The 17,275-nt window shown below is 34.5% G+C and overlaps 1 protein-coding gene across 1 annotated transcript; it reads left to right on the forward strand.

Annotated features, from left to right (window-relative positions):
* Nucleotides 1-9,593: 9,593 nt before the first annotated feature.
* Nucleotides 9,594-10,532, forward strand: LOC128992919 (uncharacterized protein K02A2.6-like). The gene has a single exon (XM_054416663.1). The coding sequence runs from the start codon at nt 9,594-9,596 to the stop codon at nt 10,530-10,532; it is 939 nt and encodes a 312-aa protein (XP_054272638.1).
* The last annotated feature ends 6,743 nt before the right edge of the window (nt 10,533-17,275 follow it).

Raw genomic sequence — 17,275 nt, forward strand, 5'->3', positions numbered from 1 at the left:
AATAAGTCAAGCAATTTTGAGATAGAAAATTGAGTTTCTATTGTGAGCAAAGAAGTATTTTCCCCACATATTATTATGAAAACATATTTATTTTGTCTCAAATATTAGGAGGTTTGCTTGAAAAGTAATTTAAACATGTTAAACCAAGTGTATCCTGTAAACGCCATGCTTTCAAATAAAAATATTAAAAAATTCTATTCTATTGAAAAATGATATCTATTGAAATGAAATATAGTCCACTTATTAATTATTACTTGACTCTAAATAGCAAATTATTATAAATTTAATGTTTGACATAAAACAATTTTGGGGGTCCACATATTTACTCGATACAGTTGGAGAGGAAAATAAAACTCTAAATTCTACAAAATTAGCCACACTTACAAAACACTACACAAAAATTATCCAAGACTTTTAGTGAAAGTATGAATTCAAATATATTACAGTAGATCCCTCGATAGTCGTCCCCGGTTTGTGGCAGCAATAAAAAATCTCTATTTTGAACGGATGGCCATGGTACGTTTGTCGTAGGGGCCTGTGCACATGGCAGTCGCTGACTTGTATGTGTGTATGCGTGAGTGTGTGTGCGTAAGTATTTTTAAAGTTTGCTGATTTTTGATAAAAGTTTCTGTATCTATGATTACTGTTTTGTTTTATTGTATAAGCGATTTATAATAGTGTGTTTTATGTTAAAATATTTATATTATGTTTTAAAGTAAAGGTAAGTGTAAGAAAGGGCCATGTGGCCTTTACTTTGCCTGTGTAAATAAATGATTTTGCATTTAATTTTATTTAATTTTTAGATGACTTTTTTAATCAGAAATTAAAAAAATTTCTTACATACTAGCCAAACTCATGAAATTACAGGTATTCACGAATACGTGAAGCATGAGTTTTAATGCAGCAGTCAACGGTTAACATGAGTGTGCATACAACCATAAACATTTCAAAGTACATAGCAGTTGCGTCCAAAATCCTATAATGGGTCTCGATGAAGTTTCCATACTCAATAATGTCATAATTGAAATGTGGGACATAGGCTGGAACCTAATAATTGATTACTACGTAATTTTGAAATCTAAGTGTGTAGTGTTTTATTGATGCACACCGTATCATCACTGCAGTGCATCAACATAATATTTAAGATTTAACATTTAAAACTTCTGATCAAGATATCACTAGATTTTGGCATGAAAATAAAATACATGATTAAATACATTGTGTTGTAACCGAATTCCCAACTCCATTGATCAAAAGGGTGAAGCCCTTGGAAGCGCAAAATCAATGGTGTGATTCCGGCACAATATTGCTGAGGTGGAGGACCAACAATAACAACACAAGAGCTGGCTGGACACAAATATAAATTTATTCATTCAAATATATATGAAAAATATAACAATACAACAATAAATAACAATTAATGAATAGGCATTGCCCTAGCCAAGACAATAATTAAAGCTTTTAAAATATTTAACAATTTCTTTAGTTAAAATAATTCAATTTAAAATTAGAACGCTATATTTTAGTTAGGCCTAAAATTGCCATAAAGCGAAAACATTTAAATGTAATTTCAAAACAAATTAACTTAAGTTAGGTTAGGTGACCACCTTATAAAATCATTTAAAAACAATTAATTTAAGACCTTTAGTCCTAGGCCTACATTAAAATAAATAATTTTTACATTTAAACGAACATGAAAAACATTTACACATATCAACAAATGTGGTCGCCTCGCAAACCTAATAATTATTTCCAAGCGGTTAAAATTAACCGTCATGGGCAAAAAAAAGGGTTTTACCCTCAATCAAGGGGTGTGAAACAGAATTAAAAGAATAGAATTAAAAAATAGAATAAAATATATTGAAGCTAAATTTTGAGATGAAGCCTAATTTGTTAAATTGCAGGTAAAAAGATTACAAGGTTTAGTTATATAAGTTAAATAAAAAGTGCCTATGTTGAGTGAGATTTCTTCATGATGGATGAGACTCTCCGAATGGACTGGACTGACCTGACCGTAAAACCTTGCTGGCATCCAGGTGAGTTAGCAGGAAGTAGAAGTAGGCCGAGAACATGGTGGCCGCTTCCTAGACACTGCAGCACGGTATTAAGCCGGAGTAGACATAGGCCTGCCTAGCTGTGTAGGTATCGCCATCAGTGGGTGGTGGTGCACAGTCAGTGGTGCGGCGCAGTCCCATCCGCCTGGGAGAAGGCTCATCGTGGTGCAGTTGTTAGCATTCTAATGGTGGCAGGTTTCAAGTGGAGTCGCCGACCCCGTGGTATGAAAACTCTACTCACAGAAATGCTCCATACTGAGCTGTGTGAAACGGGCCTATCAAAGTAAAAACTTCAGGGTTCACAAAAGAAAACTCTTCCGGAAGAGAACCCCGTAGTTTTGGAACAATCTCAAACCCAAAATCTGAGAAACGGGAACCACAAAATGTCACCCGATGAACGTCCAGCAAACGCAGCGAGTAGTACCAACCACGCAACAAAATAAACAGTGCCGTAGAGCGTTGAGCACATACACACGGCACAGTGTTAAACAGGAAACAAACATGGAAAATTTAGAATTGTAATTACTTGGTTGTCTTATAAATGGGAAACTCTGAGTCATTATAAATCACTTAGAATCCGGACTGTGGGCTTAATGTCTCTTCTTGCATTATTAATGTGTTAGTAATGGACAGTGACTGATGGTCCGTGTTTATTGTACACGTTTTGACCAAAAAAATGTTTTTATTAGCTAATTAATGTAATAATAAAACATATTGTAACATTGTCTAAGAAGATATTTTTACTAAAAGGATTAGTGTGCAGCATAATAAACTGTAAACTAACAATGAACTGAGACGCTTATATTGGTCCTGTTCCGTTAATTCATTAGCACTGTTGTACTTATTTATTGCAATCCCGTTTATTTATTATTAGATTTTTTTATAATCAGCAAGTTTAGTTAGTTGAGTTGGTTTAGATCAGTTTCATTTTATAATCGATATATTCGTAGATTAGACTAACTGTTAAAAATACCGGAATTGCAATAAAAAGTAGTGGTAGTATATTAACGGAAAATAACCATTATATGCTTACTTTATAGCGTAAATAAGGCATTCTTAGACCTTATGCACTTTGCTTTATCACAAACACAGTGCGAGGCTGAGTCAGCCTTAACACGATAACAGAGTTAAAGGATTTAGAGGAGTCAGTGTATATCTACTTACAGGTTAATGTATAAATAACAACAACAGACTATAGAATCTCTTAAACTGTGTTGAACCAAAGCAGTTGTTATACCTTAGCAAGTTTTTTGGTGAACCTTTTTTTTAAGTTACACCTGATTCAAATTTCTCGTCTAAGGCAATAGAAGAAACGGTGGTTGCAACCGTTATATCCCAAGTGATTTATTTCTGTCGGAAACACGGTAAGTGTGACAGCGGCTGTCTCATATCCAACATGACGACTGAAATGTTTTGTAGCTTTAAATTTTCTTGTAATATTTTAATCATTGAGGTAGTTTAAACCATTAGCAAACACGTGTTTTATTAGATTTCAATATATTGTACTCGATTGTTCGTATTGCCCTTTAAGGGTTTACTTATGTTTCAGTATGTACTTTGGAATCTTTATGAGTTAATCTGGGTTAAGAAATGTTGATTTAGCATTGACAACTTCCATTAATTGTTAATTTTGCATACAAGGAAACAGGTATAATCACAAGACAACACAATTTGGCATTTTTATTTTACTAGTTTTTATTTTGTAAAGTTCTTGGCTCATACATTTCTATTACGTTTTATTACCTACAATTAACGTTTATTCAGGACAAATCCAATACAATAGATGACTGATGAACTCGTGTCTAAGGTACTTACACTATTCAAAATGTACTTTTCTCACTACTTAAAGTATCGGAATGCAGCATTAAGCTTGATAAACCTGTTTATATTAATTCTAATTGGCTGAAGAAAAAAAAAACAGAACCACTTTAAGTACGACCCTGTAGTCCGGGAATTCTCTTGGCTCCTGAGTGTTAAATAATGAACCAGCGTGTTAGACTCAGGTCAATTTTCAGACAGTTAAATATATGAACAATATATTGATAAAGTTATAAATACTTTGTAATGTACAAAAATATATTTGTATTTATGATGTAGCGTACGATAGTTCTCTCAATTGGCAAAATCAATGTTTTCCACTTGTGTTTTCATTACGATACGATCATCAGTGGTTAGTCAGGTATTTAATCCAATAACTTGATACTACGCTAATGGAAAATTGTTTGCACCTTAGACTGATTATTATTCCACACCATGTTTATATAAAACACGCCTTATAACAATCCTTGTAGCAGGAAGCATCCACTAAAACTAATGCCATTTAAATTTATAATACATCTAAAATGTTAAAAGAATTATTTTAGTAGGATCCAATGAAATTAAGTCAGCAGGTTTTATGCAGCAGGGGTATTTATTTATTAATTTATTTTAGCTGAAATGCGAGTTGGCTTTAAGTATAAACTGAATGAAAACATACAACTGAAGTAACTGAATATGAAATGAGGGACAATTTAATGATAGTTTTTAATTTTTTTTTTTAATAGTGGCATCTAATGGAAGCTAAGAAAATAATTACCCCATTAAGTTTTAGCATGTGGACAGACAAACAAAACAATGTACTAGAAAGATACTGTGTGGAAATGCCATCTTAATTTGGCATCTTGGCCTCTTGAGGGCTTTCAAGAACAATTTCCCCGCTGCTTTCCACAATATAAGAAACCCAATGATACATTTCTAGAAACAAATCCAGCATTGTAAAATATATTCAACAAACGGAGAAAAAAAACATGTTATTGAAGCTGACAGCTAAAACAAAACAAATAAATCTAATTTGTTATGAGAAACTGATTTTAAAGACAGTGGATTAAGGACAAAAGATACACTTCATTATCTTAAAGATATCAGTAGGTTTTGAAATTAAATAAATTCGTTGCTTTTTAATACACGATATCATTATGGCCATCATTATGTGAGGGGAAAATGATAGAGAGCAAATATTTGGCAAGATTGGGTGAGTATTGTAAAAGTGTGTAGAAGAAAACTTCTCGTACTTAAGAATACAATGCTGTTGCTTTAAGTAGGCCAGTGTAGTTAACGACGGGACGATTTTGGAAATATATGTAGTGTGCTTTGACAAAAGTGAAAGTCCTGGGTGAGGCTGATTTCACTAATACAAAAACAGCAACATGCTGTAGTAAGTTTTAGTTTTGCTATTTAACTAGGAATAAAGTAGGAAGTGTCTTAAAAATAACATTCTATCTGATCCATCTATACACAGTTAGTTTCTTATTCTTTATGTACATTTTATACTTAAAGCGAAAGTTATTCTAAAAAAAACTCTAGTAAAAAAACCAACACTTATCTTTTCCAATGAATCATTCACTCTCAACTTTTACAACGACATAGAGTGACAGAACCTCAAATGGTTGGTTGGTAATGTATGTATTTTCCAGGCGTTGATACGTGTAGTTGGCTTTGTCTTATTACAACTTTGAGTTAAACTCGTTGAGTAAAAAATCCTGTATTCGTGTACATTTTGTAAATTGTAAATAATAAATTCCAACTACTTGCTCTGTGTTGAATTACATAAATTATAAGTTTTGCGTAAGTATTATATATGTTAATTCTAATAAAATACTCTATGTCTACTCCCTGTGCCGGGTTATTTATCTAAATGTTCTAAATGTCCGCGTCGGTTATTTATTTATTGTGTGCGTGTGACAGTAATGTCATTTATGTTATATGTATTCTGACGATACCGTTATAACGGTGAAACATGTAGGGTTTTAACCTCACATAAGCAAAATTTGGATTTCTAAATTGGTAAATGTTAAATTATTATGTTATATTTCTGTTAATAATAAAATAGATCCATGTAAATATTATCAATTATTTTTGACAGTGTAACCAAATATTTACTAAATTAAATTTGTAATTAGCAACTAACAGTATTCTTAGAGTCATAAATGTGTTGATAATTGTAATATAGTAGCAATAGGACCATATTAGATTATTAGTAACCGGAAACAGATTAAGTTACTGGGTGGCTGCACTGCCTACATCGGCGTGGAGCTCCCTGATTGGCTGCCGATCGGTCAAGGAGTTTTCCGTCTTGATGATCGTCACGTCACTTCAAGTCTAGCAAGGTGTGTAACTAGATGTCGCCATGTTGTCTTGTTCTTAATCTTAGTAGTTACTACAAATGGCGCAGTCGTAGTAAAGTTAATTTTGTTCAACTTCTTTTTCGCGAGTGCGGATTGTTGAAAAATTAATTTGAGGAACCATGTCGTCCCGTTCGATAGGGAGTATGGGGGAATTTAACCCTCATGAAGAGGATATTTCGTCATATTTAATGAGGCTGAAACACTACTTGAAGGCCAACAGCGTAAAGGAAGGATCGGAGTTATCCATTTTGATTACTGTAATTGGACCAAGAGCTCTGGCTGTTCTCACGGACTTAGTATCACCAGATTCGGTAGATTCCAAGGATTATAAGGATCTGTTAAAGGTGTTGGAAGCACATTATTCTCCAAAAAGGTTAGTGGTAGCCGAACGCTACACGTTCTACTCACGTGTTCAGCGTCCCAATGAAAGTATTGCTGATTTTATGGTAGCAATTAGGCATTTATCAAGCACATGTAACTTCAAAGCCTTTCTTAAGGATGCACTCAGGGATAAATTAATATCTGGAATCCACAATGAGGCAATTAGGCAAAAACTTCTCAGTGATGAACAAGATTTGGATTCAACTTTTTCATTAGCACTAACCTTAGAGCAAGCTGAAAAACAAACTAGTCTTTTTGTAGGTTCAGGGAACCATGTTCATGATTTAAATAAAATGAGTCTAGGTCCACGTAAAGTAGGCCTAAGTGCCAAGCATGGAGTTAAATCAGCTAAGTTTTCAAGGTCACCTGCTGAGGTAGGCCTAGTTGGCCAATTTCATAAGCTAAAATGTTATCGTTGTGCGAAAGAGCACAAGGCTCATGAATGTCCTTATATCAATTTTAAATGTAATATATGTAAAAAAATTGGACACCTTGGTAAGGTGTGTAGGTCAAAGGATGTGTCTGATAGTAGGCCTAGGACTAACAAAAAAGTGTTTAAGGTTCACAATGTTGAAGAGACATCGGAAATTTTACAGGACTTATGTCTGTATAGTGTAGGCCTTGGAGATGGAAAGGCGGGTTATGAAGTAGGGTTGATGATTGAAAACCATAATGTGACCATGGAGCTCGATACAGGCAGCGCCCTTACGGTCTGCCCCTTTGAGTGGTATCGTAAATATTTTTCACATCTGGCTTTAAAGCCTTGTTATGTAAAACTACTTACCTATTCAGGAAATGAAGTAAGTGTGTTGGGACAGATTGTGGTTAGAGTAAAAGCGGCCAACCAAATTTATCAGGACTTGCCGTTAGTTATTGTAGAGTTAGGCCAAACGGGTCAACCAATGTTGCTAGGTAGAAACTGGCTTGAACATGTAACCTTAGACTGGAAGTCTATATTTTCTCAAGATAAAACTGTAAACCGCTCCGACGAGCACGTTTTTAATAGGCCTAGCCTAAACTCTATTGACAAGTTACCTAACCTAACTTCACTTCAATCAGCTGACTCGGTTCAGCCTAGGGCCAAGGAAGATGTTAAGCATTTAAGGCAAAAGTTTTCTTCTGTGTTTGAAGGAAAATTAGGTTCAATCAAGGGTGTGAAGACACATATAATTTTGAAAGATGGAGCTGTACCGAAGTTCTGCAAATTTCGTCCAGTGCCGTTCGTTCTTCGCAAACAAGTGGAAGAGGAAATAGACAAGATGGTGGATGATGGAATTGCTTATCCTGTTTTGAGTTCCGACTGGGCAACCCCACTGGTTGTGGTGCCCAAGCCTACAGGAGTTAGGCTATGCGGGGACTTTAAGGTAACGTTAAACCAAGTTATCCAAACTGAACACTATCCTTTACCTCAACCCGAGGATATTTTTGCTTCATTATCTGGTTGTTCTGTGTTCTCTGTTATTGATTTACAGACAGCCTATCTTCAACTGGAGGTCGCTGAGGATTCACAGGAGTTGTTAACCTTGGCAACACATAAAGGATTATTTCGTCTTACTCGTTTGCCATATGGCCTATCCAGTGCACCTGCTTTGTTTCAGGCAGCTATTGATGAGATAATTAAAAATCTTCCCGGTACGGTAGCGTACCTTGATGATGTCTTGATTGGCGGACATTCATACCCTGAAGCAGTGTCTAGGTTGGAGCAAGTTCTTCAACGCTTCCAAGAATATGGAGTGAAGGTTAACGATAGTAAATGCTAATTTTTACAACCTGTTGTAGACTATTTAGGTTATAGGTTGTCGGCTGAAGGTATAAGTCCACGAGAAGGGCTAGTGGAAGCCATCAAGGATGCCCCGGAACCAGCAAGTAAGGAGGAGTTGAGATCGTATATAGTACTCATTAATTACTATGGTAGATTTATTTCCAATCTCCCTGATAAGCTGAACTGTTTCTATGAGTTGTTGAAAAAGGATGTTCCATTTGTTTGGTCTAGAAAATGTGCTGAAACCTTTAAACAGAGTAAACACTGGGTGTTATCTTCTGATATTCTTGTACATTATGATGTCAATAAGCCACTAGTGCTTACATGTGATGCAAGCCCTCGAGGCGTGGGGGCGGTGTTGTCCCATTTGATTGATGGCGAAGAGAGGCCTATTGCTTTCGCCTCTAAAACTCTAAGTCAAAGTGAGAAAAATTATTCTCAGCTTCATAGGGAAGCCCTAGCATTAGTATTTGGTGCTAAGAAATTTCATAAGTATATTTACGGGAGAAAACATGTCATATTACAGAGTGACCACCAGCCGTTGGCTACTATCTTTGGCTCAAAGCGAGGAACTCCAAGCCTAGCCGCAGCGCGCCTACAGAGATGGGCCCTGATTTTGGCTTCGTATGACTTCGAAGTGAGATATCGCAAGGCGTCTGATGTGCCACATGCCGATGCCTTATCCCGGTTGCCGTTACCGGCAAGTGATTCACTGGAACTGGAAAACAACTTTATCTCGCACACTCAGGAATGCGTGGAGGTACTAAACTGCTTCAGCACGGTGAGTACCGAATCACCTATCACTTCTAAGGAAATTGCTAAATTCACTGGTACTGATCCTATATTATCTAAAGTAAGAGATTATGTTTGGCACGGCTGGCATGGTGCTGTGGATAAAGAGTTATTGCCTTTTGTAAAAAGGAAAGATGAACTTTCTGTGGATAGTAATTGTCTTCTGTGGGGGGCCCGTGTGGTCATTCCGACAAAATTGAGGAATCAAGTTTTAGAATTGCTTCATGATCAACATCCAGGCATTACACGGATGAAGCTGTTATCACGTAGCTATGTGTGGTGGCCCGGTATAGAACAAGGTATTGAAGAAACAGTGTCTTCTTGTTATATTTGTCAGTGTACGAGGAATGCAGCTCCAAAAGTCCCTCTCCAACAGTGGCCCCGTGTGTATGGCAACGGGTGCACATAGATTTCGCTGAAGATACTAATTCTAGGCAACAAATGTTAGTACTAGTAGACAGTTTTTCCAAGTGGATCGAGGTGTTTGTTATGAAATCTACTAGTTCTCTCAAGACCATTGAGCGTCTCCGTTCACTTTTTGCATCGTATGGGCTTCCGGACACTCTAGTATCTGATAATGGCCCTTCTTTTACAAGTTTTGAGTTCAAAGAATTCTTAAAGAAGAATGGAGTAAGGTTTGTCTTATCACCTCCTTATCATCCTGCGTCAAATGGTGCGGCCGAGCGGTGCGTTCAAGAAGTGAAGAAGAACCTGTTGAGACAGGTGTTGAGTGAAGGTGGTACTGGTTCTCTGACTTTGCAACATAAACTTGATAACTTCCTAATGACATACAGAAATACACCTAACACTGTAACCGGACTTACCCCGGCAGAATTGTTTCTCAACTGGAAACCTAAAACTAGGCTTGCACTTCTCAAACCTAACCTCAACGCTCGTATTGACACGAACCTGGACAGACAGAAGGAGAGTTCGGATAGGCATAGGGGAAGGGCAAGATCCTTTGAAGTTGGAGAGAAAGTGTTCGTCAAAACTGTCAGGCAGGAGAAAATTGATTGGGTACCTGGAAAAGTTCTGGAAGTAAAAAGTTCTGTAATATATCTTGTTAGTGTATTGGGAAAAGTTAGGCGTTGCCATGCTGACCACCTCAGGTCTAGAGTGAACATGGAAGAGGAGGGGATAGCAGTGCCAAGTTGTGAGCCAAGGTCTCCCATGAAACCAGTACTTCCTGAGCGAGGAGAAACTTCAGAGGACAAGGAGAGGCAGCAAGTTTCGCCCAGGCGGCAATCTCCATTGAAGGACTCTGAGACTGCAGCGGTCCAGCCAAGACATGAAGACTCACCTGCGGTAGTGCAGTGCAGCCCGCCCAATCTTAGAAGGTCAAAAAGGACAATTCAAAAGCCTGAAAAGCTAGACCTTTAAGCTATTCAGGCAGAAGTGAGAAGAGTTTATTTTAGTTTTATGAGAAGAATTTTTAAGTTGGAATCAAGGTTTAATTAATAAAAATGAAAAAAAGAAATTATTATGAAGAGAAAGTTTTATGTTAGAAGAGTATGTTATTTGTGGTCTTACAGCAGTAGTGTGGGCCTAATCTAAATGGTGGCGAGTGTAATATAGTAGCAATAGGACCATATTAGATTATTAGTAACCGGAAACAGATTAAGTTACTGAGTGGCTGCACTGCCTACGTCGGCGTGGAGCTCCCTGATTGGCTGCCGATCGGTCAAGGAGTTTTCCGTCTTGATGATCGTCACTTCAAGTCTAGCAAGGTGTGTAACTAGATGTCGCCATGTTGTCTTGTTCTTAATCTTAGTAGTTACTACAATAATCGTACACGTCATATTAGAGTAAAGCGTGACATTAATGTAGGTAGTACTTGTAAAAGTATAAAAGGCACAAAATCCCACAAAAAAACTGTTTATTAGATGAACTGGTACGACACAGCTCCTAAAACAAATAATGGTCCAGCACACCCAATAATAAGGTACTAAAACAAATACTCGAGTGCATAAATTTTCAGCTAAATAAATCGAATGATCGTACACTTTGTATACTTTGAACAGATGAATAAATTATAGACAGTCAGCAACCATAAAATAAATCGAATTGAATTGAATTTAAACGTCACTCTTATATAAATACAATCCCACTTTCGATCCTCGTTCTCGTATTTTGTGTTTACTTGCCTCTCGACATGCCGCATCGAAATTCTGCATATTCAGAAATGAAAGAACTAAGATTCAGAGATGAAAAATATTAAATCTTGTAGCATTAAAAAAATATTCAGTAAACAGTGCCAAATACAGGTCCTCGGGGATTTACGCCCCGTCGAAGCCTTGTACCTGAATACTATTTTGCTTTCTATTATATTTTAATGCACTCACGTTTTGTTATGTTTCAGAATTATATTTATATTTACACACACATCCTAATTCACAAAGTTTTTAAAAACATCACGTTAGGCATAATGGCAAATACATCAAACAATATTTGAACAGTACTACTACTCGTTGCATTAATGACTTGTAAATACCACTCTTTTATTTTGCAGCTATACTAGGTGCACGCTCAGCTGAGCTGGTTAGAAAGGAGGCCAGACCACACCATAGTAGTCTAGGTAGGCGCACAAAGGACTTAGCCTACACTGGATCGAGCAGGTATGGATGCTCAAACAGTGTCTTGCAGAGCAGGAGATCATTTCGAGCATGCCTGAAGCCTTGGTGCAGATTTTGTGAATGTGTGGTCCTAACTTAATGACAAGTACTCAAAACACCATGGCTTCTTTTGGTTAGATTTCAAGCACAGGCTGCCATCTAGGAAATATTCAATATCCAGATATTTTTGTTTTACGCTCAAGTTTATCAACTTATTCTTGGTGGGATTAACATAATATTATCTTTGGACAATGGACTAAACTTAGACGAGAACATCACTAACAACCACTGCATGGAGGGATGAAAATCCCACAAGTTTTATATCATCAGCAAATTGAAGAAAAGGGATTTTTATAACTATCTTCATGTCATTGATGAATATTGAGATCTGAAAATATCTGTTGTTGTTAAGTTGAAAATATGTTTTCAAGTTAAGTTAGAAAGGAATCCATATTCACCCTATAAAACCACATGAAAGCCAGTTCACATGATCTTTTCAAGACAGTTAGTAAAACTCAATTTGATGAGGGAGTGTATATTGCACTTTTACAAAAAATACAATCTTATGGCGTATTTATACAGGGTGTTTGTGAACTCTCTCGAAAAAATTCACAGGATTATTCCTTGGGTTAATATATGAATATTTTACATTATAAACATGGGTCGCCGGAGCCTCGTTTTCCGTCTGTCTGTCTGTATGTGTTTTTAATAAATAACCTTATAACTCGAGTTTGAATCAAGGTACAAACTTTAAATTTGACACACTTGTGTATTTTAACGTGGTACACAAACATGCAAAATTTTTTTTCGATGACTATAGCCGTTTCAAAATGGCGGCGATCTAAAATCGTTGACCTCAAATTACATGAAAACCACTAGAGTTACAAAAAAAATACAAGAATAACAAAATTTAGGAAATTTTATCCCAAATCAAATGACACCTAGATCTTAAAGATCGAACAACAAACAGCTGAGTTATAGTTTTGTTTTAATAATTAATATTTTTTTTACTGGCTTTTAATTGTTATTGTTTATTCTTTAAAATCATCTGATACAGAGTACATTACGTAACCTTAAACACATCTCAATAGTTAAGGTAAAAATAGGACACTTAATACATTTACCTTCTAGTAAAAAAACTAAATGTTGTTGTTAGGGCAAACCAGCTGTCTTACATTGTTGTAACAATTTAGAAAGGATCAGATGATTTTAAAGAATAGACAATAACAATTAAAATCCAGTAAACAAATTATTAATTATTAAAAAAATTAATAACTCAAAATAATCATGTGATCATCTCAAAATCATCTGTCCAACCAGCTGTCTTACATTGTTGTGACAATTTAGAAAGGATCAGATGATTTTTAAGAATAAACAATAACAATTAAAAGCCAGTAAAGAAATTATTAATTATTTAAAAAATTAATAACTCAGCTGTTTCTTGTCCGATCTTTAAGATCTAGGTGTCATTTAATTTGGCATACAATTTCCCACATTTTGTTATCCTTGTGTTTCTTTTGTAACTCTAGTGGTTTTTACGTAATTTGAGGTCAAAGATTTTAGATGGCCGCCATTTTAAAACGGCTATAGTCAACGAAATGAAATTTTGCATGTTTGTGTAACACGTTAAAATACACAAGTGTGTCAAATTTAAAGTTTGTACCTCAATTCAAACTCGAGTTATAAAGTTATTTATAAAGAACACATACAGACGGACAGACAGAAAACGAGGCTCCGGCGACCCATGTTTATAATGTAAAATATTCATGTATTAACCCAAGGAATAATCCTGTGAATTTTTTCGAGAGAGTTCACAAACACCCTGTATGTGTAGATAAATAATTGTGCTATTTTAATTAGATGCAGATTAACCTAAGTTCGCCATTCCCTTTACGTCTAACCATAGATTAAAGAGTTGGCTCTATGGTCTAACCTAACTCAGCCAACGCAATGCACTATGCGGTGATAGTAACAAATAATTAAATAATCATATAGTGACATCATGAAGTGACAAGTTAAGTTGAATAATGTCAATCATTTCACACTGCTGAGTGGAGCGTAGACTACAGAGGCAATTCTATACATAAAGTGTATAAGAGTTACTTTATATAAAATAAAAAGATAGATACATTATTGCGCTATACAATTTGTTTTAGTGACTATAAGCTTTAAAAGTTTAAATGGATCAACCTTATCTCCCTACACTTTAAACGTAATCTAGTTTACTTCAAGCATATGTCAATGCATTAAAACCTGTTGAAAAATAGTATCACAAAAACTACATCAATGCTATTCACTATTAAAGGTAACCACTCTAAATGGCTTGAAAGATGTGAATCTACATAATTAGCTGGTATTTCCTTTGTGCTCTGGAACAACCAATAGTGATTTACGGCATGATGTTTTATATCACATTTAGTCAATATCTTAAATTACTTTTGGATAAACTCCAGACTGGTATTATGTTTCGAAGTTTTAATCATTACAAAAGATAAAACAGAAACTATATACTTAAATTTTCTTGGCCTTAAGGGGTAAAAAGAAATGAAAAATGCACAATTAGTTTGAGCCTTTCAGCCTCAAAATACCAGTAACTATTGATAAAGATCTAAAGACCTTTTGTAAAACAGTTATTTTTTCCAATATTTAAATATGCATTTAGAAAATACATCTATGTTTATAAGTAAACCCCATAAAGACCTAATTATAATTTTAATTTTAATTATTATAATTTAAAACCCCAATAACACGTCAGTAAAGATCACCAACGTATTAGGTTAGTGTAGTGGTATTTCCATTGCTTGTTAAAAGTAAAAAAATTGAGAGAAAAAGACTCGATACTAAGCAGAAAATAGCTTAATTACCCACAAAAAAAGTATACTCAATCATAGTAAAATACTACAAAAAATTGTTATTCTGTTATAACAACATAACAATTCATCCAAAAAACATAAGTGTCAAAAATTTTTAAGTTCATATTTTTTATAGCAGCTGCAAACATACAAAAGAAAATATAATCCGTAGATTTTTTAACAAAATGTTTGAACACTACCTTATGTTGCTTGTACACAGCATATTAGTTATTTAACCACAATATAAAACCAATCTACCTTTTAAACATAACACTGTTGAATATAAATAACGAGTTCAAATAAAGCTCGCCCAACATAAATATAATGACAACGAGACTCGGAAGTCAGTACCATAACAGAACAACTGGTGAAGTGGCGTAACTGTGTGTGTTTGTAGTTATATCCTAACTTAGTTTGTTGATTTTTTGTGGTGTATATTGTGTGTAGCCAATTTGAAGAGATACGAAAGATGTTCGATTAGCTAACGCATTTATCTGATATCCCTTTAAATTAGTGTGGATATGTTTTGATTATTTTGTAGAACTAGGCTTGGTCAGAATTTTAATCATAATATCCCATGTTAAATATACGCTGACATTCATTACTGTATAGAAAACCAATTAAGACATTATAAGTGACTTCTGTTATCTTTTAGAGCTTACAAAGGGTTTTCGGTGTCATATCGCCTTTTAATTGTGTCTCAATAGTTTATTCTGGTTGAAAGAGGATATTAGAGGAATCATTTAAGTCCCCTTAATAAGTGGAAATTAGGGGTTTCACATGGGTGCTAAAATCACCGCTAATCAAAAATCACCACACAATGCACAAAGTAAAATTTAATATGTTTGGGTTGGATAGAAAAAATTGAGTAAATATAACCTTTGGTACAATCAATTAAATGTATAAACTTTTAACTTATGATTATAAAAAACTCCTTAAAGATGTTGTTAATTGATACCCCTCATAAACCCACTTTAAGATTCCTTAAAGCCCGGACGTTCTAACTCAAAAAACAAACAAAAAACTACAAAGAAAATATCTAATCCCACAGTATACTAGATATTGTAATTAAAATCATTCTGGTGTTCGAACAAATATTTTTAGATGGTAAATAACACTACATCTTACGTTTGAAATTAACGAAATTAACATTGCTCTTACGGCGGGTAAATCCAAGATGGCCGCTACCTTCCGTAGACTCTCTTGGAAAACAATTCAAAACGGCTAAGTATAATTCTAATCCATAGTTTTATTGATTTTTAAATCATTATCACCTTAATGTTTAAAAGAAATAGTTTTGGACGATAAATAACTGTTTAAAATCATCCTAGATGGCAACTAGCTTCCAAGAAATCTTAGGGAACTTTTACACAAATAATTTTTAATTTTTTTTTATTGGTCCACATAGTGAAATGTAAACAAATAATAACCTTAACAATACAAATTAAAAAAATTTTATTTCATCAATCTTATATAACCATTTATGACAAAAAACTTATACAGTCACTTTGTATTATATTATTTACAGCTTGTGGCATTATTACTGCAGTTTACTTTCATATCACAGGATCTTAGAGAGCAATCAATTAGTTAAATTCCTTTGCAGTACTTATTGGGATTCAGAAATACTCACGTCAAACGATCACTATAACTAAACCATAACAAGTAAATATGGCAAATAAAAGTACATCAAAACATATCATCAAAACATAACATATCGATTTTATGAGCGGGTTCCATAACACAACTATACAACAAAATAACTTAAAAGGGTGGTTAAAAAATCACAATTTTTATATAAGTCGAGTCCGAAAAGCCCTTAGCCTGTAAAATGTGATAATTGCAAACCTTTAGTTCCAAAAATAAATAACCTTCCATTCTATCTTTAAGTTGACTTTTGGAAAGTGTACTGTCTATTGCCTCGTCAGGATTATTTTCATTATATTAAAAGTCTCTCAATCAGATATTTTCATTTCTGATTAAGTAACACCCAGTTTTGAAGTCAAAACGTTCTGCATACAGCTGCAGCACAATAGACAAGGGGCATTCCAAAAAGAGGATATGTATTCCTAAGAGTCTGATGCACCATAACATAAATTAAGGAACCGGTTTCTGGTATTAATTTTTATCTACTGGTTTTAGACACTGAATTGTGATACCATGCTAAAGAAGGTGAATAAAAAAATGCATATAGCACAGCAAAGTCAACAGATATTCAAACAAATTGAAATTTGTTTCTAAAATGAAAAAGTAAGATAAAACAAGAGAGTAGGAGTATGATCAAACGTCTATAAAAATAGGAATATAATGAAATCCATAAAGCTATCTTTATAAAAGGTTGCAATACTTCTCAGAAAACTGATTTCTAGCGATTCCCTATTCAGTAAAATAAAAGACTGCAAACCTTCCTCCACAGGATATAACATTCTCAGAATGTTTCCAAAAGTAAAATATTGTTCATGAATGTTAAACTGATTTTTTTTTTATTTACTGCATTAGTTAACTCAATTCATTACTAGTATTGAAATCCGTTTTTGGAATAAAAAATTAGTTTTCAATCTCTACTATAATATCTAATACACTAATATAAAAACTCATGTTTGTATCAAAGACCTTTCGATGCAAATGTTAGTTTATATTCTGGATAAGAATATTGTTT

Source organism: Macrosteles quadrilineatus, unplaced genomic scaffold (assembly GCF_028750875.1).
Source record: "Macrosteles quadrilineatus isolate MER2022 unplaced genomic scaffold, UCM_ALF_1.0 Scaffold_4__1_contigs__length_99947679, whole genome shotgun sequence".
Lineage (NCBI taxonomy): Eukaryota > Metazoa > Arthropoda > Insecta > Hemiptera > Cicadellidae > Macrosteles > Macrosteles quadrilineatus.

What these genes read in the sequence shown, in the direction of transcription:
- LOC128992919 (XM_054416663.1), top strand. Translation starts at nt 9,594, where the DNA reads ATGTTAGTACTAGTAGACAGTTTTTCCAAGTGGATCGAGGTGTTTGTT.